The sequence below is a fragment of the Alligator mississippiensis genome, chromosome 9, assembly GCF_030867095.1.
Source record: "Alligator mississippiensis isolate rAllMis1 chromosome 9, rAllMis1, whole genome shotgun sequence".
In the NCBI taxonomy this organism is placed as follows: Eukaryota; Metazoa; Chordata; order Crocodylia; family Alligatoridae; genus Alligator; species Alligator mississippiensis.
In genome coordinates this window covers 49,610,507-49,636,297 of record NC_081832.1, presented here as the reverse complement: position 1 = coordinate 49,636,297, position 25,791 = coordinate 49,610,507, and the positions used below count along the sequence as shown (strand labels likewise).

The 25,791-nt window shown below is 39.4% G+C and overlaps 2 protein-coding genes across 2 annotated transcripts in view; one reads left to right on the top strand and one right to left on the bottom strand.

Annotated features, from left to right (window-relative positions):
- Positions 1-82: 82 nt before the first annotated feature.
- C9H5orf58 (chromosome 9 C5orf58 homolog) lies at positions 83-4,037 on the top strand. Its single transcript, XM_059713062.1, has 4 exons — positions 83-132; positions 192-324; positions 3,218-3,308; positions 3,688-4,037. Exons 1-4 carry the CDS (start codon positions 83-85, stop codon positions 3,846-3,848), a joined length of 435 nt encoding a protein of 144 aa, XP_059569045.1. The 3' UTR covers positions 3,849-4,037.
- Positions 4,038-5,060: 1,023 nt separating this feature from the next.
- The window catches only part of LCP2 (lymphocyte cytosolic protein 2), a 57,738-nt gene continuing 37,007 nt past the window's right edge, over positions 5,061-25,791 (bottom strand). The window contains exons 6-21 of the mRNA XM_006271965.3: positions 25,704-25,741; positions 23,651-23,849; positions 22,374-22,474; positions 20,555-20,624; positions 20,175-20,258; positions 19,188-19,213; positions 19,074-19,093; positions 18,863-18,967; positions 17,860-17,890; positions 17,227-17,239; positions 16,041-16,176; positions 12,427-12,476; positions 9,857-9,960; positions 8,942-9,019; positions 6,442-6,597; positions 5,061-5,797 (exon numbers count right to left, since the gene is read on the bottom strand). Of these exons, the coding sequence (XP_006272027.1) occupies positions 5,675-5,797; positions 6,442-6,597; positions 8,942-9,019; positions 9,857-9,960; positions 12,427-12,476; positions 16,041-16,176; positions 17,227-17,239; positions 17,860-17,890; positions 18,863-18,967; positions 19,074-19,093; positions 19,188-19,213; positions 20,175-20,258; positions 20,555-20,624; positions 22,374-22,474; positions 23,651-23,849; positions 25,704-25,741 (1,334 nt within the window). The 3' untranslated portion in view covers positions 5,061-5,674. The remainder of the gene's footprint in view (positions 5,798-6,441; positions 6,598-8,941; positions 9,020-9,856; positions 9,961-12,426; positions 12,477-16,040; positions 16,177-17,226; positions 17,240-17,859; positions 17,891-18,862; positions 18,968-19,073; positions 19,094-19,187; positions 19,214-20,174; positions 20,259-20,554; positions 20,625-22,373; positions 22,475-23,650; positions 23,850-25,703; positions 25,742-25,791) is intronic.

Here is a 25,791-nt window from a genome sequence, read left to right as displayed (position 1 = left end):
TAAGTCTTTGATTCAAAGAAAAGAGAAAAAAGGCAATAGAAGAGTGAACAAACAATAGACAGCTGCCTTTTCTCTGGAAAGTATGTCTTACATACAAGTAACTCTAGATAATCAGTCTCCTCTGAAGTATCAGTAATCCTTCTTTCCTTTAGCGTCAGAACAGGAAGCTTGAAGCAAAGATAAACTCTGAGCAGCAGGAATAGCGGCTGCAATAAATTAAGCAAAACTGCTAACAACCATTCCTTTTTGAAGAGAGGAAAAAGCGATTCTGCAAAGTCACTGACAACACGCTCTGCACAGAAAGGAATTACCCTTTGCCAGCGAGTAAGTTTTGAAAGGCTCTACAATTCATGTCCCATGTTTGAACACCATTTGCATTGTCTCAGGGATATTTGCTGCACCTTCTTTCTGTGTCCCACGTTCTGCTCTTGCCTGTTGATTTCTGTTGCTAACACGTGAGCGCCCAATATATCTGCACCTGAGAGAACAGTGTCCACCTTCTCTAACTGATACAATACCACAGACCACCAGCTGCTTCTCCAGGTCAGTCCCTATTTAGACCTCAAGTCAATAGAAATTATAGCTGCTCCAACTCTATTTATAAAGTCAGGGAAATAGTCTAGTGCAAACAAGCCAGCTGCTGCAGCATACAACAATTTTGAAATACCTATAAGCAAGTCTGGGGGTTTGTAAAAATAATGTTCCAGTAGGATGAAATGAGACCTTCTGTGTGGCTGATAGTTTTGACAGAGATCTGTAGTTGCCACCTCAGCCTTTTCTTCCTGCTCCTTTGTTTGGCTGGCCTGTGTTTTTTCCCCTGTGAAGTAGAAGCCTCCTGAGTTAGCGTGACTCTCCAGTTGTCATGGCTGCAGAGGAAAACTTAGGCGTGATCTCTAAAAGACTGGTTTGTGCAGGACCACACGGTCCCGTGTCCCTTGTCCCAGCACAGGGTGGAGCCACATGCTAGCACAGCGCCCTGCCGGGTGAGGGTGGGGGAGGGGCGGCTGCCCGCACACACTGAAGCTTCTGGAAGAACCCGGGGGGGAGGGGCTGCTCCACAGAGTGCTCAGCTCCCAGCCTGCTCTGCTCTGCTCTGAGCTGAGAGGAAGCCATGGCACTTCCTTGTCCTGGTGGGAGCAAGTTTCTGTCTTGCTGCCCCTCCCGCCCCAACTCTGTGTGTGTGTGTGTTCAGAGACTCACTGCTGGTTCATATCCCAGTCTCTCCACAGGGGCCCTTGCAAGTTTATTTTTTTAATTTTATTACAAATATTCTCATAAAAACAAATCATTAAAACAAGATTATCACCGTATATAATTTCCCATAACTCAAAAGAAACTGTACCTCTATTTACGACTCATCCCCTAACAAAAAAATCTTGCTTCCATATATAACCCACCCAGAACATAACTGTTTTCAACACATCCCCCCAACCAATTTAAAAAGCATGTCTCTCTCTTCCCAGTTTTTTTAAACTGGAAATTGGGGATTTTTTAAAATCAGAGAGAACCCGGATCCTTGGTGGTAAGACCAGTGGAATGGAAATCAAAAGGTTTCCTTTTTATTTCCCGCTTTACCACTGACTAGTTATATGATCTTGTACAACTTACATAACCCTGTTACATAAATGAAACTGTGCCTTATTTTCCACATCCATAAATTAATAATAATATCCACATTTTCATTTTTTTTTTTATAATCTTAAATTAAAATTCTCATATAAGCACAAAGTATTAGCATTTTATAATGTTGAAAGAATAGAGGTCCAACCATTCAAAGCATTCAAATGGTTTTGCTCATGAGGAAATGGCTGAGATCTACTGCAAACATACCTTTTCAGTAGTTTATAGTTAGGAGTTTAACTCCTAATAGGCTAATTGAAGCATATTAGCTAATAGAAATATGTAGCTTTATATAATACAAAATTAGATTAACAGAAGTACAACTCATCAGCCCAGCCCTTTTAATAACATGAATGGCAAAAAAGGCAATATAAGTTCTTAAGCCTTAAATCTTAAATCCAAATCTTATTTTTGTTTATAATGTAAGGCTGGGTGAGTAGGTAACAAACTTTTTTCCCCCCACATTTAGGATTTCCTTTAACCCCAAGTAATGACATGCATAGTGACAAACCCCAAATTGAAGGGCAAAAAGAGCTAGATGAAGCATCTGTGATAAAGGCATGTTCATTTTTATTCTTGCAACCACTAGCATATGTAGAAATAGAACTTTTCCAGATTAATTGCTGAAATTTGAGATTTAGATTTTAAATTCAGATGTCATATATATAATTTTAGAGTTGACCAAAAATTTGATAAATACAAAATTTTGGGTGTAATATTTGTGGAAACGAATCCTTCTCTTTCACTCGTTCTGTTTTTAACAAAGCACAGTCCTTTGTAATACTACTGTGCTATACACAGAGAAAGTTTTAATTTACTGCTAGCTTTCAAAATGGTTATATTCTCATTTCTTAATTTTCATTTTGAAAAAAAAAATTAAAGGGGAAATAAATTCTGGTTACTATAAATAAGTAGTAGGATATTAGGCAAGGAATTATTACCTGTGAGTGCATCTACACATGCAATTAGCATGTAGGAATAAACTCCAGTGCAGTTTTCTTGGAATTGCAGCACATTTTGCTGAGGTGGAACAGCCCTGGCTGGCAGGGGATCTGCAGGGTCAGCCTGCCAGCCTGTAACTGCTCTGGAGGGGCTGGCTGTGGCACAAGGGTGATATACCAGGGAGCTAGCTGGCAAGCAGCCCACAGACTGTAGCACCCTCAGGCCACAGCCAGGCCCAATCACCATCTACATGTGTGTTTCAGTGCATGTAACTACTCCACTATAGGATAGTACTTGTCCTGGACAGTACTATCCTGTATCAAAGTTAATTAATTTACTGCACCCTAATATGGGCACATGTGTAGACAGTGATGCTTTACTGTGGAACTAATTAGTCAGCTCTTCAGTAAAGCACACATGTAGATGCATCCTGTATGAAGCAAAGGGAATAGAAAACAGTTACTGGGTGGGAAAGAAAAAAATCCAAATATTCAGTGTTTACAAAGTGGAAAAATCAAAATGTGTGTATAAATCTAGGTTTTAAAAATACCATTTAAATTTTTTGAATGAAAAAATGTTGACCAACAGAACTATTAATGCCTAAAAATCACACATGAATAATACCATTTCTGTTTTGATTTGTATTTTCTTACAGAGATTTAAGAATGTTGCTGACCAAGAATTTAGCCTTGAAGCTGCAATTAAAAGCATTGATAAAATGTCCTGTGAGCTGAAGAAACTAAATGGTAATTCTGAGTTCATTGTAAAAAAAAAAAAATAGGTTCATGCTATTTTGTTGTAAAATTATTTCTTCTTCCTAATAAAAAAAAAATCCTGTTTAGTGAAAAATTAAAGAAACAGTATTTATGATACATAAAAATAGAATTATCTTCGCCAAACATGGAAATACCTGTTATAATTTCTCTACAAATATGCTTTTAGTCTCCCAATTGAAGATTTGTATGGTAACACACCGGTACCAAACTTTATTGTCCTGCCTTGTGCCAAAGCTGCTCTTTTTTTCCAAGTTATGTAACAATTGAATTATGTATATATAAAACATCTTTGCAGTAAATTTTCTATATAAAACCAATTCATACTTGAAGATTGACTTTTATCTTACAGTGGAAGCCCAGCTGTTACTCTGTGACCTGACTTTCAATTTCAGTCATCCTGTAAAGACAAAAGTATTAAGAGAAGTTGAGGAAAAGAACACAGATTTTAAAAAATTCAATAATTCTGCCCGCTTTCATGTATCTTCTTCCATTAACAGTTCTTCTATTTGAGCTCTTAAATTACAACCTGGTTTTCTGCTCTCTTTTTTTAATGAGTTAAAAACGTCATAATCTAAAGTAGAAAAGTAGAAGAGCAAAATGCATGAATATTGTACTGTTTTGAGACATTTTTACTGATAGACAGCTTTAATTAAAATAATAAAAAGATAAATAATTGGTTCATAGTTTTTGTATTTTCTTCATTGTAAATAAAGTAACTAAAAACTAAATGTGTCAGGACATTGTATATTGTGATAAAGAATTTCATATCTTATAAATGATTTAAATCAGGCCTAAACAGGAAATGATCCAGATTCATAACTACCATCTAGTTCATTCTTTCCCAATTGGAAAATGGGAACTAGAACCAGGGGAATCCAAGTTGCACAGGTCTACAGAAGAGCACGCGCTGATTACCTGTGGCTGGCTGCGCTGTCTGTCCTAGGAAGCAGGCAGGGAAGAGTTAAGCTACCTGCCTGGCCACTTCTTTGGCAGCAGCTACCTCTTTCTGATCCAGAAGAATGGACCCCAGCAGTACAGTTGAAGCCATCTATCCTGAAGGACAAAAACCCTGAAGATAAAATGAGGAGGTCCTGATGTTTCTAGAATAGAACCTTGTACAGGTTATTGTGGATTGGTATTAAAGGGTGATATTAATATTTGTTCAGAGATTTCTGTAGATGTTGAGAGAAAGTCTATCTTTTTCTGACTTAAGTCAAGGGTATATAGGAGATGACTGAACCCCTGTGAGTTCATTTCTTTTTTAACAGAAGACCTGGTAGTGGCTGCTCTATGTTTGCTTTTGTTCTTATGTTCAGTCTGTTAATACATTTTGGAAAGGGTGTTTATTGGTTAGGCTCAAGAGCCTAGAGCTCTCAAATTCTTCAGCAGGGAAACCGACTCAGTGTTAGAGGTCTGATGCCAGCTAAGGAGAGTCTATTCTTGCTACTTACAAAACCTGTTCTTTGAAGGGAAGGGTGGTAATATTTTAAATGGTATTAACATCCATTGTTGGAAGAATTAGGCTCATGGGGATAAAAAGCATCTCTAAATCATGTAAAGGTGGGAGAGGCATGACATGGTAACACACAAGTCACATAGACCCAGATCACAATAGGCCTATCACCTCCTGAAATTAACAGGAGTTAGGCACCCAGATACTCCTTGAGGTTTTTGCTATTATTATAAGTGTAAGTTTATAATGAGGTCTCTATTGAAAATGGATTGAGAAGAATGAGATTTTTATTAACAACTATTTAATTTATACAAGACGAGTCTAATGTATATCAAGTTCCATAAAATACATGCAAGTAAACAATACAATCTTTCAGTAATAATAACAACAAGTAGGAAACACTGACACTGTGCTGTACAGCTATTGCGGACTGCACAAACAAACCGGATTTTGTTTTTAAGGTTAATGTAATGGGTACCATAAACCCGACATGAACCTAAACCTGTGGCACATATCATGTCACTGACATGAACAATAGTTTAGTTTTCTTCCTAAGTTTGTGTTACAATGTAAATTGCATGAGATTCTGTAATTTGATGTGGAAACCATTTTATATCTACAACATGTTCATGTTGGGTGTAGCATCTGTCACATAAACATATGTGTGTATAGGAACAGTGGGAAGTAATAAATAGGTGGTAGTAAAAAAGTACTTTGCAAATTGGTTCTAAAATATATCTTAAAATGAAAATCTTCTTTTTCATTAAATCAAAAGTAATTTTAATTATTTCTTCATCATTTTAGTTCATTGAATAGAAATTCTTGAGGTCTGCATGTTCCTGTGGGCAGCTGATCCTGAACATGACTTTCATTAAGCTTCCTTCTAAGCATGTCCTGCAGCATATGTTAACATGCATTGGTTTCTTGAACCTCTATCTTTTCCATCAATCAGCAGAAGGGGTGTTTTTTGGAAGTATTGAATTATATCAGCTACAGATGAAAAATCCTGAGGATTAAAAAACAAGAGGAAGGGGATGAAAAATGTTATCACAATATTTACAACTGAGAAATCTAAGCCAAAAGTAATTATTTAGACCAGTGGCTCTCAACCCACGGACCACAGGCCACATGCTGCCCAATCAGCATGCTGCCTTGGCCCATATGACTTCCTGTTAAACATTTTTAAATGGATACACAGGAAGTAAGTTGTGTGGGTGCAGCCCACATAATACACTGAGAGCTGCAAGCGTGGCCCACTAGGACGAATAGGCTGAGAACCACTAGTTTAGACTATGAATGCTTTCTTCTAAGTTTTACAAGTTGCTTTGCTGGACCAGGCCAATACATCATCCAGCACCGTTTCAGCTTTTGCTTCTAGACGTAGCTGTCCCATACCTGATACCTCAGGGGAAACAGAACACTTCTAACCAGTAACTACACCTAATCAGCTAAGTTGTAATAGGGATATATTGCCTTCTGTTTATATCTAGATTTTGGGTCACTCAGTTATACCAGCTTGTATCTGTATCTCCAAAGCAGAAACTAGAATGAGAGAGAACTGCTATGAGGAGAAGCTGCCTACCATTCTGAGAAGATATAGACTGGAAGCTAGGTAAAGGGAATGCAGTGATGCCAAGAAACATACTATACCTCTCTTCCTTTCAATCCAGTTCCTAACATATAAATTTGCTCATTCTCCTGGTAACGAATCTGAATGTTGTACACTTTGCCTCTGTATAGTACCATTAGTACATATGGGTGTGTACTGTTTCTTCCAGAGCTGTCTCTCACCAAGAAAGTTCCATCCTAAAAGAATACACATGAAAAAGATTTCTATTTTTGACCAACATACAAGTTGCATATGCTTTCAAATGTGTTTGCATGTTCAAATATACATTTTTGGAAAGAGTAATTTCAACTAGGGGTCTTGAAGAAGTTTTTTTTAGACCACTTCTCTAAAGAACAAACAAAACTCTAACTAAGCCTTGCAATCTGATTTCTAAAAGGTCCTGTGTCAAAAGCTAGGGAAGAATAATAGTAACGGCATGAGAGACTGCCTGTTAGTAGGGGCGAGAGTATTATTTCAGTGGCAAAAATAGAAAAACCTCAACTTGCTTCAGTTAGGCCAGGAGTTCATCCTTTATAGGTGCAAACCGTTGTTTTTTTTACTTGTGACCTATTTCTAAGTAGCATAAAAATGTATTTTATTTTAATATTCACCTTTGTGGTATGAATGTGATGATTTCTCCTCCAGCATATGGATGGAATCTTTTTCACATTAGACCTGTGTAATGGGGCCCCTTCACTTTTACAGAAGGTGAGAGGGAGGTGAAGTTTAGCTGACTGGCCCCAGCCCCTTAGACAATGGCAAAGGGCCCCTGAACAAAATGGCCACCATCCTAGGTGCAGGCAGTGACTGATAGGCCTGGGGCAGAAGTGGAGAGTTAGGTGACCCAGGGAGTAGCAGCTAAGTCTAAGGCCTGAGCCAAAGAAGGCAGTCTGGCTATATGGGCTGCAGAAGGCAGAGCTTCAGGAAAGAGTCAGGCTGGGACTGCTCACGGAGGAAGGACTCCAGACTGCAGAGGAGCCAGGAAGAAACTCTGCACCACCAAGCAACAAGCTTTAAGCCTGTGTTGTAATGTTACTACAATTTGTGATTAACCCTGGGAGGGAAGCCTCTTATTTTGAAAGCAGACATTCGCTTTTTTTTCCATTTGCATTTAAACCTGAGGACCTGATGTGGCTGTAAGGGGTGAATTGAAGGTCACAGGAGTGCTGCAGGGGCACCCAGCTCATAGCCCTTTCATGGCCTGGGACACAGTGGGCTGCATTTGGGCAGAAGCTCAATCACTTTAGGAGTACAGCTGTTTGTCGGAAGACTGAGATATTCAGCAGCAAGGACTGGAGTGCAAACTCAGAACCTGCAAGGGCAATTCTAGTGGCTGAGGTGCCCAGAGCCGGCGTGAGGTGAAATTAGGGGCTGAAGAGCCCAGAGCCCACAAAGGTGAGACCAAAGGCCAAGGAACATAGAACCCACAAGGGTGTAATTGTAGCTGAGCAGCCCAGAGTATGCATGGGGCAAGACCAGTGGATGAGGGGCCCAGAGCCCATAAGGGGTGAGATTGGAGGTGGGGGCTGGGAACTTAGGGCATGGCAGGTGAGATAACAGGGCAGAATCTTAAGAGGGAAGAAAGGACATCTGGGTGGGGATCCAGATGGCAGTAGGGAGGGGCAACATTACTGCCACAGCACTGGGTGCACTACAAGTTGTTTGAGCCAGAGTATCATCTTCATATTTCCCTTGTGTCAACAATGGTCATTAAATAAGAACTCAGTGTCTCCTTTATAGTCATAGGCTACCTCTCCAGCCAGCTGATGAAGTTACATTCCTGTCTTTGTGGTATGTGTATGGGGGATAAATGTATTCCCTTATGGGGGAAAGGGCCATTTTAGGGACTCCTATAAATATGCAGAGATCCTGCTCCAATATGGTGTCATTCCAGTGTGTTGGAGCAGACTCAATTACTGCTGGAGCATGGAAATTAGCCCTGCTCTAGCAGCCTCCAGTGTCACGTGTATCAGTGTCCCTGCGCTGAAAAATGGCAGCAGGGCACTTTAAACTAAAGCTTGTTTGAGGAGTGCCCCACTGCCATTTTTCAGGGTGGAGATGCTGAAACATGTGATGCTCCAGGCACTTTTAATTAGCGTGGTTCTCGGATCAGTGCTAATTAAAGTGCCTCCCCCGCTATCCCAGAGCAAGTGTATAAATGCCCTAGATGCCTAATAGGTAAAACAGAATTTGGACCTAAATTATCTGAAAAGGACAGGAGCTCAGGATTTGTTACTATGTACCAAAAATATCATCCCAGCATGTAGGTTATGTTAATCAGCATCTTAGTGGGTAGATAATGTACTAATACATTAAATTCACATTATTTTCTTTTCCTGCTGCAAATTTGTCCTTTTGTCTAAATACAAAAATAGAGGATCAAAGGACAGGGTGTTGTGATGACATATCCACTTATGCAGTTTTCACATATACTAATAGTAGTCTGAAGAAAATCTGGGGTATGATCCCCTTGCATTCAGGGAAATAAAACTTTGCCCTTTAAACAAGTGTTAAAGTGTCTCCATTTTTGTTTATGGATACCTTGTTTATCTTCCGAAGAGCTCCTTCTGCTTCTGCTCGGCTGATGTAAGCAACATACCATTCTTCATTCAGCAAGTCCTAAATTTTTTGGAGATGCGGGGGAGTACAGCAGAGTACAAAAAGTTGGTCATCAGTGAATTAATTTATGTGAGGTCACAAATTTATACAAATAAACAGACAAATACATTCATAGAATAAAGAAAAATTCTGGATGTATTTACTGAATATCTGAACATTTAAGATGCAAGGATGATAATATTGCAACATTCTTGGGTTTTAAACTCACTGATCACTTCAATACCCACACTCCACAAGGTGATTGCGTACCTTGACACATTGCTGGCATGGAAACTAGGGAAACATCATGGGCTCTAAAATGTTTTTTGTTGAATACAATATTTCTGTAACATTTGTTGTCTGTATGCCAACCAGGCAACGTTTCCATTTTGTACCAGCAGTTTAGACTAGAACTGTAACTTAATGTGAATCTCCTATCCTAAAGGTATTCACACAGACTTATTCTAAGTGAGCTGTCAAAAATAATAAAAAATTGATTGCTAAAGGCAGATAATCTTCAAAGAACTGTAGAGCACAATTATTCTCAGAGAGAATGATTATTCTTCTCTTGGCTTTACATGCCTTTTTTGTTAAAGGAGAACTGAATCCAAAGGATTTTAGAATACTTAGGGCAACTTTGCAAAATAGGAAGCAATCTATCTTTGTGTATTTTCCTGTTCTTTTCTATGTATTAAGAAAGCAAAAACATTTTGACATTGTAAGAGAAACTGAAAGTAAATTCCATGGTGTATACCATCAAATTATTTCTGAAAACTAATTTAGAAAAAAGGATGTCTTACAAAATTAGTTCTTTTGCTGTGCAAAACAATTTGGATTAATATTTATGACATTTTATACCTCATTTTCCTCTGTGTTCTGGGACCGGGCCATCTGTCTGTTGGGAACTGGTAATGGGGGTCTGCTATCTGCTGTGCCTCGTGAAGGAGATCGGTTGATATGACCTTTAAAAATCCATAATAGATTACAAGAAATCTTAGAAAAGAAACAAAGATTTATGGAGTAGATACTAGAACACAGAGTAATTGTCTACACCACTTTGAAGTATAAAGGAGCCTGAAAAAGGGCAAAATTTACAATCTTACTTAGTGTTTGAGAATCTGGTATCGGTATCTTAAAAGAAAGTAACAAATTGTTCTTGCTCAGCATGGCTGCCACTCTCCCAGACCTCAGTGGGACTCTAGTATCTCAAAGACTATTGCCAAACTAGAAGTTATGGTTCTTTAGGGTATGTACAGCCATCATTTAACCATGAGAGTATCTCAAGTTACATATAATTTTAATATTTACAAACCACAGTGTTGCACTTCCACAGTTTATAAGATGACTTTATGATTTGTGATTTGCACTTTTTTACTGCCTTGTTAAGCAAGACATTTTCAATTTCCAGCTTTGCTTTATTCTTAACTTACACTGTTTTAAAAAAACAACCACGTTATTGAAAACATAAGAACATAAGAAATGCCATACTAGGGTAGACCAGTGGTCCATCTAACTTAGTATCCTATCTTTGGTAGTGGCAAGTAATAGATGCTTTAGAAGGAGATAACATGTACGGGGCATGTCTGGTGTAATCCATGCCCTGTCATACCCTCCCTGACATCAGACCAAAAGAACATAGTAGTAGCAACAATAAGTCTGCATATACCAAGAATAAATTTAGAGTTTGCTACTGTACAATTTTAATTCTAACTGAGGAAAAAGTTTCTCCCTGGAAAATTTTCCTCCTCCTGTCCCAATAAATATATTAGTACAGTATCGGAAACATCCAGTATTGTTCTTAACAAAACATAATATAAACCTATGGGGCCTTCAGAACAAATGTGAAATAAGGAGTTACAACAGGGTGGGCTGTTCCTTTAAGGAGGAACAGGCAGACTTGCCAAGAGAACTTATTCTTATAAGTGGGGCATTTGATTAAGGGAATGTCCCACTGGAAACTTTAGGAACTCCCAGAAGAGAAAGGATACAAGTTGCAAAGGAAACAGCTTGTTGCAAGCAGCAGCCAGAGCAGAAAGGGACTTTTCTTTTAGGGCATTTTTACATGTGCTCTGGGACGCAGCTCTGGGAACTTTAATTAGCAAGCCACACTAATTAAAAGCTCCTGTACATTGTGTCTATCAGTGTTCCCGTGTGTCCCCACATTGAAAAAATGGCAGAGGTATGCTTTGAACTAAAGTTCATTTAACATGTTTTATTTCAAAGCACCCTGCCACCATTTTTTTCAGCATGGAGATGCACAGGGACACTGATACACGTGATACGGAAAGCTGTTGTAGTTTCTTTCTAGGTTTCTAGGGTCAGAAGGGACCTTCAAGTCTGACCCCCTGCCCTGGGCAGGAACGAGTGCTGGGATCATAATACCCCAGCCAGATATCTATCCAACCTCCTCTTGAAGACCCCCAAGGGAGGGGAGAGCACCACCTCCCTTGGGGGCCCATTCCAGAGCCTGGCAGCCCTAACCATAAAGTAATGCCTCCTGATATCAAGCCTGAACCTACTCTCAATCAATTTGTGGCTGTTATTCCTTGTTATTCCAGGTGGTGCCCAAGGGAACACAGCCTCACCTATTTTCCGCTGGTCCCCCCTGGTGAGTTTATAGATGGCCACCAGATCCCCTCTCAGTCTTCTCTTGTGGAGGCTGAATAGATTCAGGCCCTTTCGTCTATCTTCGTAGGGCCTGGCCTGCTGCCCCCTGACCATGCGACTGGCCCCCCTCTGGACCCTCTCAAGGTTAGCCACATCCCTCTTGAAGTGCGGTGCCCAGAACTGGATGCAATACTCCAACTGCAGCCTGACCAGCGCTGCATAGAGGGGAAGGATCACCTACCTCCCTGGACCTGCTTGTGATGCATCTGTAGATGCACGACAAGGTGCAGTTAACCTTACTGACCACTTCCTCGCATTGGCAGCTCATGTCCATGCTAGAGTGGGTTCATTTGCATGCTTCAGCAGAATCGAGCCTGCTCTGACATGCTGCATTTTCACATGCCTGTAGGAGCCCCTACTGTCTGGAAGAGCATATAAGATTTTGTTTTGTTTATGTGTTTACTGAACTTTTCCTTACAGAGGTGTCTGAGGAGTTGATAAAGGAATGAATTCTGCAGAAGCTAGTATGATAAATGACCCACTTACAGAGTATTCAGAGATAAGTGGTTTTAAGTAATAGCTGAAATGAAACAGATACTTGAAGTTCTTCTATAATGGCTTAATAGACAATAAACCAAAATTAACAAGAAAAATAAACCTTAAACATGGGGTAAGCACATTAAAGGAGATACCAAACAAAATGTTTCTATTAATAATGCATGTAGAATTCTGTATCTGTGATATAGACACTCATATTTACTGCATTGAACTCATAAAATATTATATTAGGAGTTAAAATGTAGGAGTGTAATTATACAAACCTAATTGAAAGCGGGATGGTAATGAGCCACCTGAAGACAGGCTGTTAGTACTGGGGAGGGAAAAAAGTGAAGATCAGCATAAATAGTATAACACAGAAACATAGCCTATGACACATGTCAAAAGGAGTTATTTGAACTGGCATTTTTATGCTCTATGCTGTATGGACAGTGTCTCAGATGTAGGGCATATCTCCAAAATCTTCAATCCTTTTTTTTTCTTTAAGGACCCATGAAAGATGAGCATGGCCTGCTCTGCCCCCTGTGAAAATCAGCAAGGTAATTATGCCCCCTGTTTCTCCCCTAGGGATTAGTAATTCAGATGTGATAGAAGGCATAGCCTAAAAACACAGCAAAGATATCAGCATGGCATGGAACCTGGGTTTTGACTCTAGTGGTCCTGAAATAGGAGTTGTAGTGCTGTTCACTTTCCTTTATTCCTTTTTCTTATCCATTGGTACTAGGTCTGTAAGAAGATTGAGTATGGATAAGTAGGTAATATTACCTCTGTATTTGACAGTGTTGCAACTACCACTGTAATATTGAATCCAGTTTTGATGTCTATACTTCCAGATCAATGCTGATAAATTGGAGAGGGAGTAGACAAGAGCTATAAAAATCATTATAGGATTGGAAGACCTGGATTATGGTGAAAGGTTCTTGGAGTACAATCTGTCTAGTTTATCAGAAATAGATTAAGGATTGACTTCTTTGCACTCTGTATGTGGAAAATAAATTCAACAGCAGGATTATCAGTCCAGCAGACCAAAGTACAAAAAGTTCCATATCCTGAAGCTAACAAATTCAAACTAAAGTAAGATCAACTTTTTTATAACAATGAATGATATTAACCCTTGGGAAAACTTGTCAGATGTCAGAGTGGATTCTTCATCGCTAGAAAATTTTAAATTATCTTTGGATGCTTTTCAAAAGCCAACCCCCAGTTTGGAGATGGATTAATTGATGGGAATCCTGTGGCCTCCTGTCCCATGTAATACATGAGGTAAGGCTTGGTGATCACAAGGACCCCTTTCTATCTTACTCTATTAATTTAAAACACTTATTACCATAGTTTAGGTTCCTTTTATTTTTCAAAAGCTTAAATTTGGGGGGTCCAACTATATATATCTGAAGTGCATATTAGGGGTGTGCAAAACAGGCTGTATTCAATTTGGATTTGACCCGAATCAGGAACAGTGATTTAAGTAGTTGATTCGGATCACTGTCTCGATTTGATTTGGCCAAATCCAAATCTGAAGATTTGATGCTGATTCTGAGAATCAGTGATTCAGCCATAGACACGTATTTAAATGTGTTTTTACATGCCTCAAGGTATCAGGCATGGCTAATGGACACTGAGATGGTAGGGCAGATGAAGCATCTCAGAAGCACAGGAGGGCTCCCACATGCTGAGAGGTGGACCTGGAAGTGGACTGAAAGTACTCTGTGCTGCTGAGTGCACAGGGCCACCCCCCCTCCCTGAACCCCTCTAGCTCAGCGATCGGCTGTGGAGGGACCCCAGGTGGTCCCAATACCCAGGAGGCACCAGTCACTGAGTTTGTCCCCCACGCACTCCCCAGTGGGTGGACCAGGACGTGGACTGGAAGTGCTTCTGGTCCATTTAGGGGTCTGCTGCCTTGTGCTCCCAAGGGACACTCCATCTCCCCCAGAATCTCAGCATTCACAAGCCACCTGGTACCTTGAGGTATGTAGAAAAAACATTTAAAGTTGTCTATGTATAAATCTCTGAATCTCTCTGAATCAATTCAGAGGCTTCCAATTCAATTCAGAGAGGCGAAAAGGTCTCCTGATTCAATTTGGATTCAGAGATTTGGCCACCGAATCAAATCAGCAACCAAAACTTCACACAGCCCTAGTGCATATGTGGTAATACTGCACTTTTTTTTTCTTTCATTCTTTTTTTTTCCTTTTTTTGGCCTTTGGAGGCACTGACTTGTCTCTAATTGTGAGCCTAAGAGAGCTGAAAATTCCACTGTAGTGTCTAGAAGCCCCTTTGAGATCTTAGAAGCCCTTCTAAGACCAAACATCATTGAGCTAGGTGGTGTACAGACAATATGGGACAGGCCCCTTCCCCAAAAGTTTACAATTTAGACAGGCATGACAGATGAAGTGTAGAGAAATACATTCCTAAAATCAGGCAATTACAAACTAAAGTATCCTAAAATAAGTGCCTAATTGAAGCTCATGCCAGCTAGATCCTAAAATACTCTTCTCTAAAATATAGGGTCAGTCTAGGGTCAGTTTTATTTAATATTTTCATCAATGACATGGAAGATGGGATAGAGTATGCACCCTCAGCAAGTTTACAGATGACACAAGCTAGGGGAGTAGGAGGATTGGACCAAAAGAAATCTCATGAGGTTCAGTAAGGACAAGTGCACAGGCTTGCACATAGGACAGACCAATCCCATGCACCACTACAGATAGGGGACCAATTGGCTAAGCATCAGCTCCGCCAGAAAGAACCTGAGGGTTAGAGTGGAGAGTAAGCCAAATAGAAGCCAACAGTGTGCCCTTCTTGTGAAGAAGGCTAGCGGCATACTGGGCTGCATTAATAGGACCATTGCCAGCAAATCAAATAAAGCGATTCTTCCCCCTCTATTTGGCACTGGGGAAGCCACATCAGGAATACTGTGTCTAGTTTTGGGTCCCCCACTACAGAAAGGATCTGGACAAATTTGAGAGAGCCCAGTGCAGGGCAACAAAAATGGTTAGGGGCCTGGGGCATGATTTATGAGGAGAGCCTGAGGGAACTGGGCTTATTTAGTCTGAAGAAAAGAAGGCTGAGGGGAATTTAATAATAGCAGCCTTCAACTACCTGAAGGGTGGCTCTAAAAAGGATGGAACTAGACTGTTCTCAGTGGTAGCAGATAACAGAACAAGGAGCAATGGTTTCAAGTTGCAGCAAGAGAAGTTTATGTTCGATATTAGGAAAATCTTTCTCACTAGGAGGGTAGTAGAACACTGGAACAGGTTACTTAGAGAGGTTGTGGACTCTATCCTTGGAGGTTTTTAAGACCCAGCTAGACCAAGCCTTGACTAGGATGATCTAGTTGGTGATGGTCCTGCTTTGAGCAGGGGGCTGGACTAGATGACCTCCTGAGGTTCCTTCCAACCCTAATTTTCTATGATTCTATAACCAGAAAGCTAACAAATTCAAACTAAAGTAAGAGCCACTTTTTTTTTTAAACACGGAATGATCCCACAGGCTGTCCGATGCATGCTATCTGCTTTAGTGAAATTCATGGATATTTGGGACCCTGAAAATGCTGGGGGTTTCTGTGTGATAGTGGAAATTTCAGAGTTTGTGCCCTGGGTTGCAGTGGCAGCAGCAGAGGACAGACCAGCTGCAGTGGCTGAGCTGGCAGCAGTAGCAGCTGCCTTTCTTGTGCACCCTCTAAGTGGAAGCCTGCGGCTGATGCCTTGGTCCCTCACTACTGGGAAAGACTACAAGTCAAGAGAGCAGATATAAAAATCTAACTTTAATAATAAACTCATTGTTGTGTCTTTCTGAGTCTTTTAAAGCACCAACTTACTGCTGTTGCCCAAAAATAGTGAGCAGGTCAAAATGAATGAGACTAACTATTAAAACACACCTTTCTCCATATGCACCAGGCATACTGTTGGATCCTGATGGACTAGGTTTAGGTGGTGGTTTGGCAGATCTCGAAGGGAAAGTGTTGGAACTGTAGGGAGGTAAAGATAGCTGTGGCACTGACCTCTGTGGTACTGCTGTGGAAAGGAAAAATGAAACTAGTTAAAACTACCTAACAGGAAGTTAAATATAACACTCTTACAGTAACTTGTAAAGACAGTGTTACTGAACTAATACTGCCTAACTGCAGTTGACTGTTTAATTAGGTACAATTAATGGAGCAAATGGTTTATTAAAATGCCCTTAATAGGGATATACTAATCTTGATATGTTAAGGTTTTTTTATTATAGTTTTGGAAGCTCTACTCTAGAAAAATGATAGTCCAACTTTAGAAGTCCTTTGGATAAAGTAAATTTGTATGCAGATCAAAGATAAAGCACTATAAGCAGTTCTATCTGTTATGCCACTGTTGACCATTGGATTTGAAGCTTCATTCTTGAGTGTCATGTTTATTTTCTGACACCGTCTTCTTTGTAAGCTTCAACAAAAGGATTAAACATCTCTTTTGGCACTACCCTCAGTATAGAGAACGTATCTACATGTGTACTTTACTATACAGTAGACTAATTAATTGCACAGTAAAGTGTCATCTTTTACACATGCGCAGAAATTAGACCAGTGTAGACCAATTTACTGCACCATTGGATAGTCCCATCAGATACAAGTACAATCTGATGGCACAATAAATTAGTGAGATTAAATGCATGTGTAGACAGTGATGCAGGAGGCTGCCTCCAGCCCAGGGCTCACCCTGGAGCCCTCTGCCAGCAATACTACATGTGTGACTAATGCAAGCAGGGTTTGGCCCAATATATAAAGAAATAAAAAATGATAGGTTGTATATTCAAACTGTACATTTTTATAAAGAAAATATATTAAATTAACTGTTATTCAGTTGTAATGAGGATAAGAAACAAGTGTTATAATTGGCTAACTGAAAGAACTTTTGCCTTAATTTCATGTTTTGTGCTTCTGATCATTAAATGTGTGTGATTTTTTCTGAGTTATCTGTCAAGATATAATATATTTTTATAAGTATGCACATATCTGTTAATTCATTTGAGATTTTAAGAACAAAATACAAAGAATTCCTTGATATATTAAATATATATTTTTAGATACTTACTCTCTTCTTCTTCCTGTAGAAAAAGAAAAGATGTTTAGAAGTTCATAAGATCACAACTGTACTGCCCATTAATAAAACTAAAAATTAGAAGTCAGTGACATTTTCAGTATGTAAGAAAACCAAAAGTAGCTGACTGTTTTACCCATTACATTGATATTTCTCTTGGAAATGCCATATTATTTTAGAAGTTGTGATTGTGAAGAAAGGAAATCAAAGGTCAAGATTTTTTTGAAATGCATAACCCATAAGGTGTTCAACAGAACATGCAGGGAGAAGATATTCAGCAGGTAGAAGCTGTCATAGTTCCCAAGGCAGAAGCAGTTAATTAGCACTCTTTGAAAAGACAGCTCAAGTCAGAGAAGCCAAAACAGGGGTATGCAAAGCCAGTAGTGACTTAAAATTAATATTGGCCTTAATTTTTGCTTCTCTAATTTCTAAGATCATGTATCTAGAGAATACACTGAACTTTGTCTGGAAGAACCAACTAAAAATAAAGGCCTATGGTAAGAAAGAATTATTAGTGTTTGGGGGTTTTTAATATATACAAATGATAGCCCATCTTAAACAGAGTTTATGCCATTTAAGTATATGTATTACAATTACATTAAAATATTTACTTTGAAATATACTTACCTCAGGTTTCTTTTCTGGTGCCCAACCCTGCCTTAATTGAAATAAAAGAAGAAAAAAAATGTAGATGGATGGAAAAATCAATCATTCACTTTCTCTCTATTTATACACATGGCTATAATTTTAGCAGAGACTTCTGATTATATCAATTCTTTCAGGCACAAAATTACACAGGTGTAACTTCTAATCTAGTTTCTTTTTTTGCTCAGATAGACACCTGAGTTCTTGATCTGAAATCATAACCAAAGGTAGTATAAGGCCCTGACCCTGTAATGAGCTCTGTACAGATGCAGTAGGCCATTTCTGATGTGCTTATTATAGGACTGAGGCATAGTCTAGCAGCTCTACATTGGTGACTGCATCTGCAATCTTTGATTCCCAGTAGCGGAGCTGGAAACATGATCTGGCCTTTAAATTCATCTGAGCAATGAAAAAATATTGCTCCCTTGGAACTTTTATCCAGAGTGGTGTAGTGTTTGACAGTCTTGTATAAGGACACATGGTTTCATTTCTAGTATTTAGATTATACTGGTCAGTTAATAGAACACATTTTTTCTTAATAAAACATAAGACCCTATTTAGAAGCTGGCCATGAATGTAGGGGCTTGTAGGGTAGCAGAACTGAAGAGCTGGGGAATGGTTTAAACCTTCCTCTCTCCTGTATGCTATAAAAGGGATGTGGGCTTGCGTGTGGCAATGTGGATCATGAGACAGAGGTTTCTAACAAGAAGCCCATCATGGAGAATTTTCCTCTTTCTCTGTGATACATTGCCCTTCACTTTCATGTTTGGCTGAGAGATTTCTTGTAGTGGGCCCTTAAAGTACAGGGCTTTTTTTTTTCTTTTACAATAAGGAATACAACTCATAAGCACTGCTGAGAACACTCCTGCAACATTTACAGGTATTGGTGTTTCTGAAGAGATTCATTACATTAATTTATGTAGCATTTTCATTGTTGTTGTTGTTGTTCGTATTTGAATTTAACATGAAAAAATATTATTCTTACCTTATGGGTGGTAACTTCCTTCCAGGGGTTGGGTGACCTCTTTCATATCTCTCAGTTGGTGGTATAGGAGGTTTTTGTATCTTTGCTAACTGCTCCCCCAGAGATCTATAATATAAGAGGTATGTTGTGAGATCAGACATTGTTTAATGTAGTATCATTTGGTAACCCTCATAATGCATTTATGTATGTAACCTGTAGTGTAAATTCTTACCTTAGATTTGGTGTCAGAGACTGTAAAACAGTAAGGAAAAGTTAAAAGAACACATAAGTATGTTTCAATGGGGATTGAAATGTACTAATAAGTACCAACCAGAAGTCCTCTTACCTTTTCAGGAAATGGTGGCCTCTTTCCTGAAAAGAATAAATATTTTTTTTCTAAAAACAAACTTAAAGTAATCAATATAAAAGTTTCTAAAACAGTGGAGGCTCATAAGGTCAGTCTTTGACTATCTTGTTTGCACAGTGAATTTAATGGATTCAAAGACCCAAGTCCCCAAAGATGCAAGTGTAGGAAAAGATACTTGGGCTCTGAATCATGACAGTCTTATAAAGTTATTACAGTGAATAATTTCTCACCTGGTATATAAAGTTGCATCTCATTTTCAAAGTATTTTCGTTTATCTTCAGCGTTGTTATTGGCTCTTTCATGCCATTAATTGATAGATTAAGGAGCCATTAATATTAGCCTTTTTTTTTTAAATGTAATGGCATCACATTTTATGTCTACAATCGTCATTTATTTTCTTGTCCCCAAATAAGTTTTATAACTCCCTTCTGAATTCTCTTAAATTTCTCAACATTCTTTTAAATACAGACAGCAAACCCAGATATAGTATATCACATCACAGAAGTAGTAGTAACAATGCTGTATTATCTTCTCTCTTTTCTTATACCAACGATTCTCAATAAGGGTGCCACAAGATCCTTTTAAGGTGTATTCACAAGATTAAACCCAGAGATTTCAAATAGAAATCCATATTATCAAAAGCATTCTGACCTGTCAAGGTCTCTCTGAGTTTTTTGCAACAGAAAAATTGCTCTGTTTTTCCATAGTCAAAAACCAAGTGCTAAGTAGACCTGGCATTTTTTGAGGGGTGCTTTGAATCAGAGCAGAAAAATCAGTTTCTTTCTTAAGACATGAACTGTCTTGGACTTTGAAGGCTAATTTTTAGGAAAAATGGTGAGTGTGGTATGCAAATACGGCATATTAAAACATGTTCCGTGGAAAAAAAAACTTCTACTAATAAAACTTAAATTTTCAAAATTGAGCAACAAACATCAGCAGTTGATATGATGGTAATAAAATACTGACCTGGTACTGGGCTCTCTCTTTCATATGGTGGCCCAGGACGATCCAGTGAGGGTTTTGTGCTTCTGTCTATAGAAGGGGCTGGAGCTAAATAAAAATATTGTGTAAAACTAATGCATAAATGCCATACAGAATAAAGCATATACCATATCTATTGTGAACTGATTTCCCTTCTTCAAATTAAACAATACAATAATGTAGTTAAAAAATACTGGAAGGAATAACCAGGAGGCAGGCAGAGATTAAATTGTATATATTTTTCAGAATGGGATATACAATCCATGGCAGATTAGCAGGTAGAAAGAACTACTAATATTCTATAGCTGGAGACAGTTTAAATGTGTGCTAGGCCATAGCTTAACCTGAGACAAGTTTGCACTTACGTTTTAAAGGTTTGGTGCTTCTATCTCTAGTCACATCGTTATTGCTTGATGGAGGAGGGAAAGATGGCATCTAAAATAAATTGTTTTATAAATGGTTAAAGTTAGTCTCAGCATTCCCATTCTATGTATAAGTCATTCTCAAACCCACCACATCACAGCTGTCACCCTTTGTGTTCTTTAGGACCTAAAGGCCCCTTGTGCTCTGCTGCAGAAGGCTATCTGGTGGAATTCCTTTTTGGCAGCTGTACATCTATCTATGTGCTGGATGCAGAAAACACAGTGCAAGGTACCTTCAAAGATAGGCGTGAGCAAGCCAGGGCCAGTAGGGAAGAACAGAGAGAATAGTCTTACATCTTGCAATTTTGCCTTAATGCAGCTGGGGTATATGATAGATAGTACACTTTGTATTTCTGGTAATAGAATTTTGAGGAGAGAAATGCAGGGCCAGGAGGGCTAAGCAGTAGGGATGTGTCAAGCTTCAGTCACTGATTCAATTCGGAGGAGATTTGGCCTGATTCAGTGGCCAAATCTCCAAATCCAAATTGAGTCAGGCGACCCTTTAATCTCTCCAAATCAAATCAGAGCCTCTGAAATGATTCAGAGAGATTTGAAATATTCAACGATTTGGACATAGACTCAGTTTTAAATGTTTTTTATACATACCTCAAGGTACCAGGTGGCTTGTGAATGCTTAGATTCTGGGGCAGATGATGTCCCACAGGAGCATGGGGTGGTCCCCAGCATGCTTGGCAGCAGACCTGAAGCACTTCCAGTCCACTTCTGGGTCTGCTGCCAAGCGAGCTGCCCCCCTCCCTCCCTCCATGCTCCATCCACCCCACCACCGCAGCGTTCACGAGCCGTACCTAGTACCTCGAGGTACGTAGAAAAAATCTTTAAAGCTGTGTCTATGTCCAAATCTTCAGATTCAGCCAAATCAAATGGGGGACAGTGATCTGAATCAACAAATCAAATCACTGCCCCGATTCAGGTAGAATCCAAATCTGAATTGAAGACAGCCTGTTTTGCACACCCCTACTAAGCAGCCTAGAGGGGGCATAGGAATCTATAGGACATTGAGGGAGCTGCTGTGGAAGTTGCTTGCAATTAAGCCTGGGTATCTTCAGACACCTATTCTGTGCCCCAGTTTTATATGGATTTCAAGTAATACAGCAGAGGTATAGAACAGAAGGCTTGACAATTCATACCACTTGTTAGGAGCTTCCATGTTTAGTAATTAACTTGTGTCCATTGTGGCTTTCATTTACACTTGGGCTAGAATACTGAGATACTGCACGGCCAGATTTATGCAGAAAAAAATGGTGTCAAAAGTTCTGTTACCGCAATGGCTGTTAGTGGATTTGAACAATATGAGAAAATTGTCCAGTCTTCAGCAGAGGAAAAGCAATGAAGGGACTGTTACCTCTCACATCTTTCTTATCTTTGCCTGCTTCTTTGCAGATCAGTTCAATTCTCACTTCTTGAATATCATTAAGGACCAGATCTTAGAAACACTTATACCTCTATATAGTTCCATGGAATTCCCTGGGATTTGAATAAGAGTATATAGGGTTGAGTCTGCAAATCTGCTACTGGGGTAATCCAGAAGAATCTATTCAAGGCTGAAATTTCCTTGAGAACTGACAAAATTCTCACAATGTAAATGGCAAAGCTCTACTGGCAACCAGTTCTGATTTTTCCCACAAAAATTATAATTTTTATAGAAATTAAGTGCATAATCTTTCATGTTGGATATGATAATATACCTGGACCTTATATGAGGTGCTGAGTAAGGGAGCTAATAAAAGGAAAAGAAACATACAGGAAGGCCTCTCCCTCCATAGGGTGATGGTGTGGGAGATGAACCAGGGCGTTGTGGTGGAATAGGAGGCTGGAGAGATGATCTAGCAGTCGTAGGTCTATCTAAAAAGAAAAATATATAAACTAAACAACTACACAAAAGGGTTATTTCATGTATCTGCTACTCAGTCTTATGAAAAAAGAGGCCTCATATCAACTCTCATGCTTTCTCTTAATGTACTATAAACTAAATATATGGTTGCTTTATTTACCAAGTCCTCTTCAGTCCTGATGGATAAAAATGTTAAGCCCAATTTTCTACCGTGCACATGTACTACTCAGTCCAAACAGAAGTGTTTTGCAGGGATATAAATAAGTTGTGGGTCAATGGAGAATCAGCTCCAAGAAATTATAACTGCAGAAAAGTGATCCCACTTAGACCTGTTTTCAGTGGATGCTTACAACTCTTTTGTTATAACTGACTATCCAGGAGTTGAATACCAAAACAAGTAAAGAAAGTAAGTGTGTTTAATTCTATGCAGGTTCCAAAATAATTGTTACATGTTGCTTACCTGACATTTTGCTGTATATGCGTATTCAGTGAAAGTACTTATGTGCATAGGTGATGCTGCTGAACACTGTACCCATATAGCACACCACTGAGATCAGGAATAAGAGGATGTTTCACTTTTAATCTTTGATCACTCTTTGGGCTGTCTTCTATGACTGCCAGCTGGAAGCATGGTGAGTTTTGTGACATGCACAGTATTTGTTAACCTTCCCAATTACATGCATGGACATTGGCTGAAATGGTGAGCTAAGCTTCATGGCTGCTTACAGACATTAAAAAAAAGGGCTTGACTGGAAGAAAAAGAGCATTAGTTTGACCTGGCTCTGCAGCAGCTTTATAGATCAAGTACTTCAGCAGGGCTTTTTGGCGCTTTTATCTAGAGCTGATTCAGTCATCTATTAGATAAAAGCACCAAAACCCTGCACTAGAGTGCCTGATCTATACAGTCACTGGGTGAGCTGGGTTCAACTAACATGATGCCTCTTCTGGGCATGCGCTGGACTCAGTATGGGGCACACGGAGTTTCAAATAAAGCGGCATTTGGGGTTTTTTTTTAATGTCTGTAAGCAGTCCATTAGGCCAGACAACCTTCAGGTTCTAGTAAGTCAGTGTTGTTACAAACGTTGGCATGAGTTGTACTGTTGCTTGTGAGATGATACCCTTTAAATTCCATTACCAACCCCATAAGACATCCAGTCACTTGCATAATAGCACTTTGTTTTACTTACCTATATAGTCGGTGTTGCTTGGAATTGATTTGGCAGGAAATATTACATTATGGTGTGCTGCGTCATTGGACGGAGGAGGTTCATAATCATCACTATCAGGTCCTGCTTCACCTGGTTCTTCACTTGGAGACTCATAGTCAGCTCCATCATCCTGTTCATTTTCATTGTCTGGGCTCTCATAGTCATCTTCTTCTTCATCCTGTCATATGTGAGTGAAAACCTGATGTAACCATTGGATACTGCATGGCTTAATAAAAATCTCTATAAGGTGTTGCCCTTCACCATAGAAAAAAGGTTCCCAAGCACCAGGCTGCAGCCTGGTACCAGGCTGTGAAGGGTTGGCTGCTGGGTCATGGCATGCCCCACCCCCGCTCGGACACTCATCTGTCCACCTGAGCAAGCAGCTTCTGTTGCCAACAGTCATGTGTGGGGTTAAAGTTGGGCAGCAGTGCAGCTCTGGGTGGGAGACAGCCGACTCCATGCAGCCTGTCCCATTCCCGTGCCAGACTGCAATATAAAAAAGTTGGGAACCACTGCCGTAGAAGATACCAAATCACACAGGAACGATTTGATTCTTTACTGAAATGCAGTGATGGGATGCACTGATGGAATTAGCCAGTGGTAATTATTTACAAAAAGCATATAACGCTTTTTGTCTTAAACTGTTGTATCTTTTCACAATAGCAGCATTAGCTGAAGTTTGAGATAGAAAAGTTATCCATTTGAATTTTTTCTTTCCTTTGTTCTTATACAATTTCCACCACCTTAGCATTGGAATCACATAGATTAATATTTTAATTCTTAGAAAGAATGGCATAAAACGGTACAGGTACAGGACCTCACTTTTACATCTCATCCAAATGGTGGTATTTGAAAGTAATAGTACCTCTTGGGAGCAAGCTGAGGCATTCATTCAGTGGTGGCATGATCAGTAGGCTGTTCATCTTGTTAACATCATTTCCTAAAGCAACTAGGATTTTGTTTGGAGTCTTATAGCCCTGTATTAACCCAGTCTAATTTGTATATTCTGTAATTTATAACAGAATTTCAGCCCATGGTGACATGACTCTAGCTATATCAGAGTCAGTGTAACTTGTTACTGATATAAAAAGGCCATGATATTAAGCTTCTGACAAGCTTCTAGAGTGGGAGTTGCAAAAATGCTCAGCATTGACCAACCTTTGATTCTCCTGAAGGCAGTGGTAAAACTGCCACTTGTTTCAAGGGAGAGAATTGCATCAGCACTGAACATTTTTAAAGCTGTGTCATAATGTCTCAAAACACTGGTGCTGGCTCCAGGGCTAGTCAGTATTGCACAAAGTAAGAGTGTATGTTTCTCAATTTGTTTATATTCAGCCAACCAACTGAGGTTTCTTCCTGTTATCTTCCTGTTACATTTTCCATACAAAAACAAGGTTAAATGCATACTTTCAGTCTAGATGTTTTTTTCCATGATGGGGAACAAAAAATGGAGAGAACAGATACAAATGATTTATGATAGAGACAATGACTCACTTTTGTACATGAAGAGAAGCATGTAAGGGTGGCAATGTTTTCAGCTGGAAAATGTTTCCTTCAACTTCTAAAGATGCAGATCATAATGGCCAGAATGGCAACATTTTTTTTTTCTTTTAAGCTACAAAGCCACACTTTCTTTACTAATCATTGTTTCCAAAGGAGTGAAATATAACTATAAAATATGGCTATAAATCCATCTGAGCAAAGCGCAGGCTGTGTTCTCTTGATCCAAACTGAACCTAGAATTAGGGCTACAATCACAAAGCTTTTTTTTTTTTTTTTTTGGGGGGGGGGGGGGGGGGAGGGGGTTGTGTTTTTCATTGCTGATGTCAGAGTATTAGGTATAAGAGAGCTCCAGTCCTCTCTGCCTTCCGTTCTCCCTTCCCTGTCCCCAAACAACCTCAGAATTTTCCTTTGCTTCTACTTCTGCTGGGAAGGAGGGGAGGGAGAGGCAGGAAATGATAGAACTTATGATAAAATTTAGACCACAGGATCTGCTTTGGGGGGTTAAGTGTATGAAAATAATAATACTTACAAATGAAGACCAGCCCCCATCCTCTTCTTGACTGTATCCTGTGTAAGGAAACATATTGGTGGTCCCTCATTAGCACATCATGTTGGCT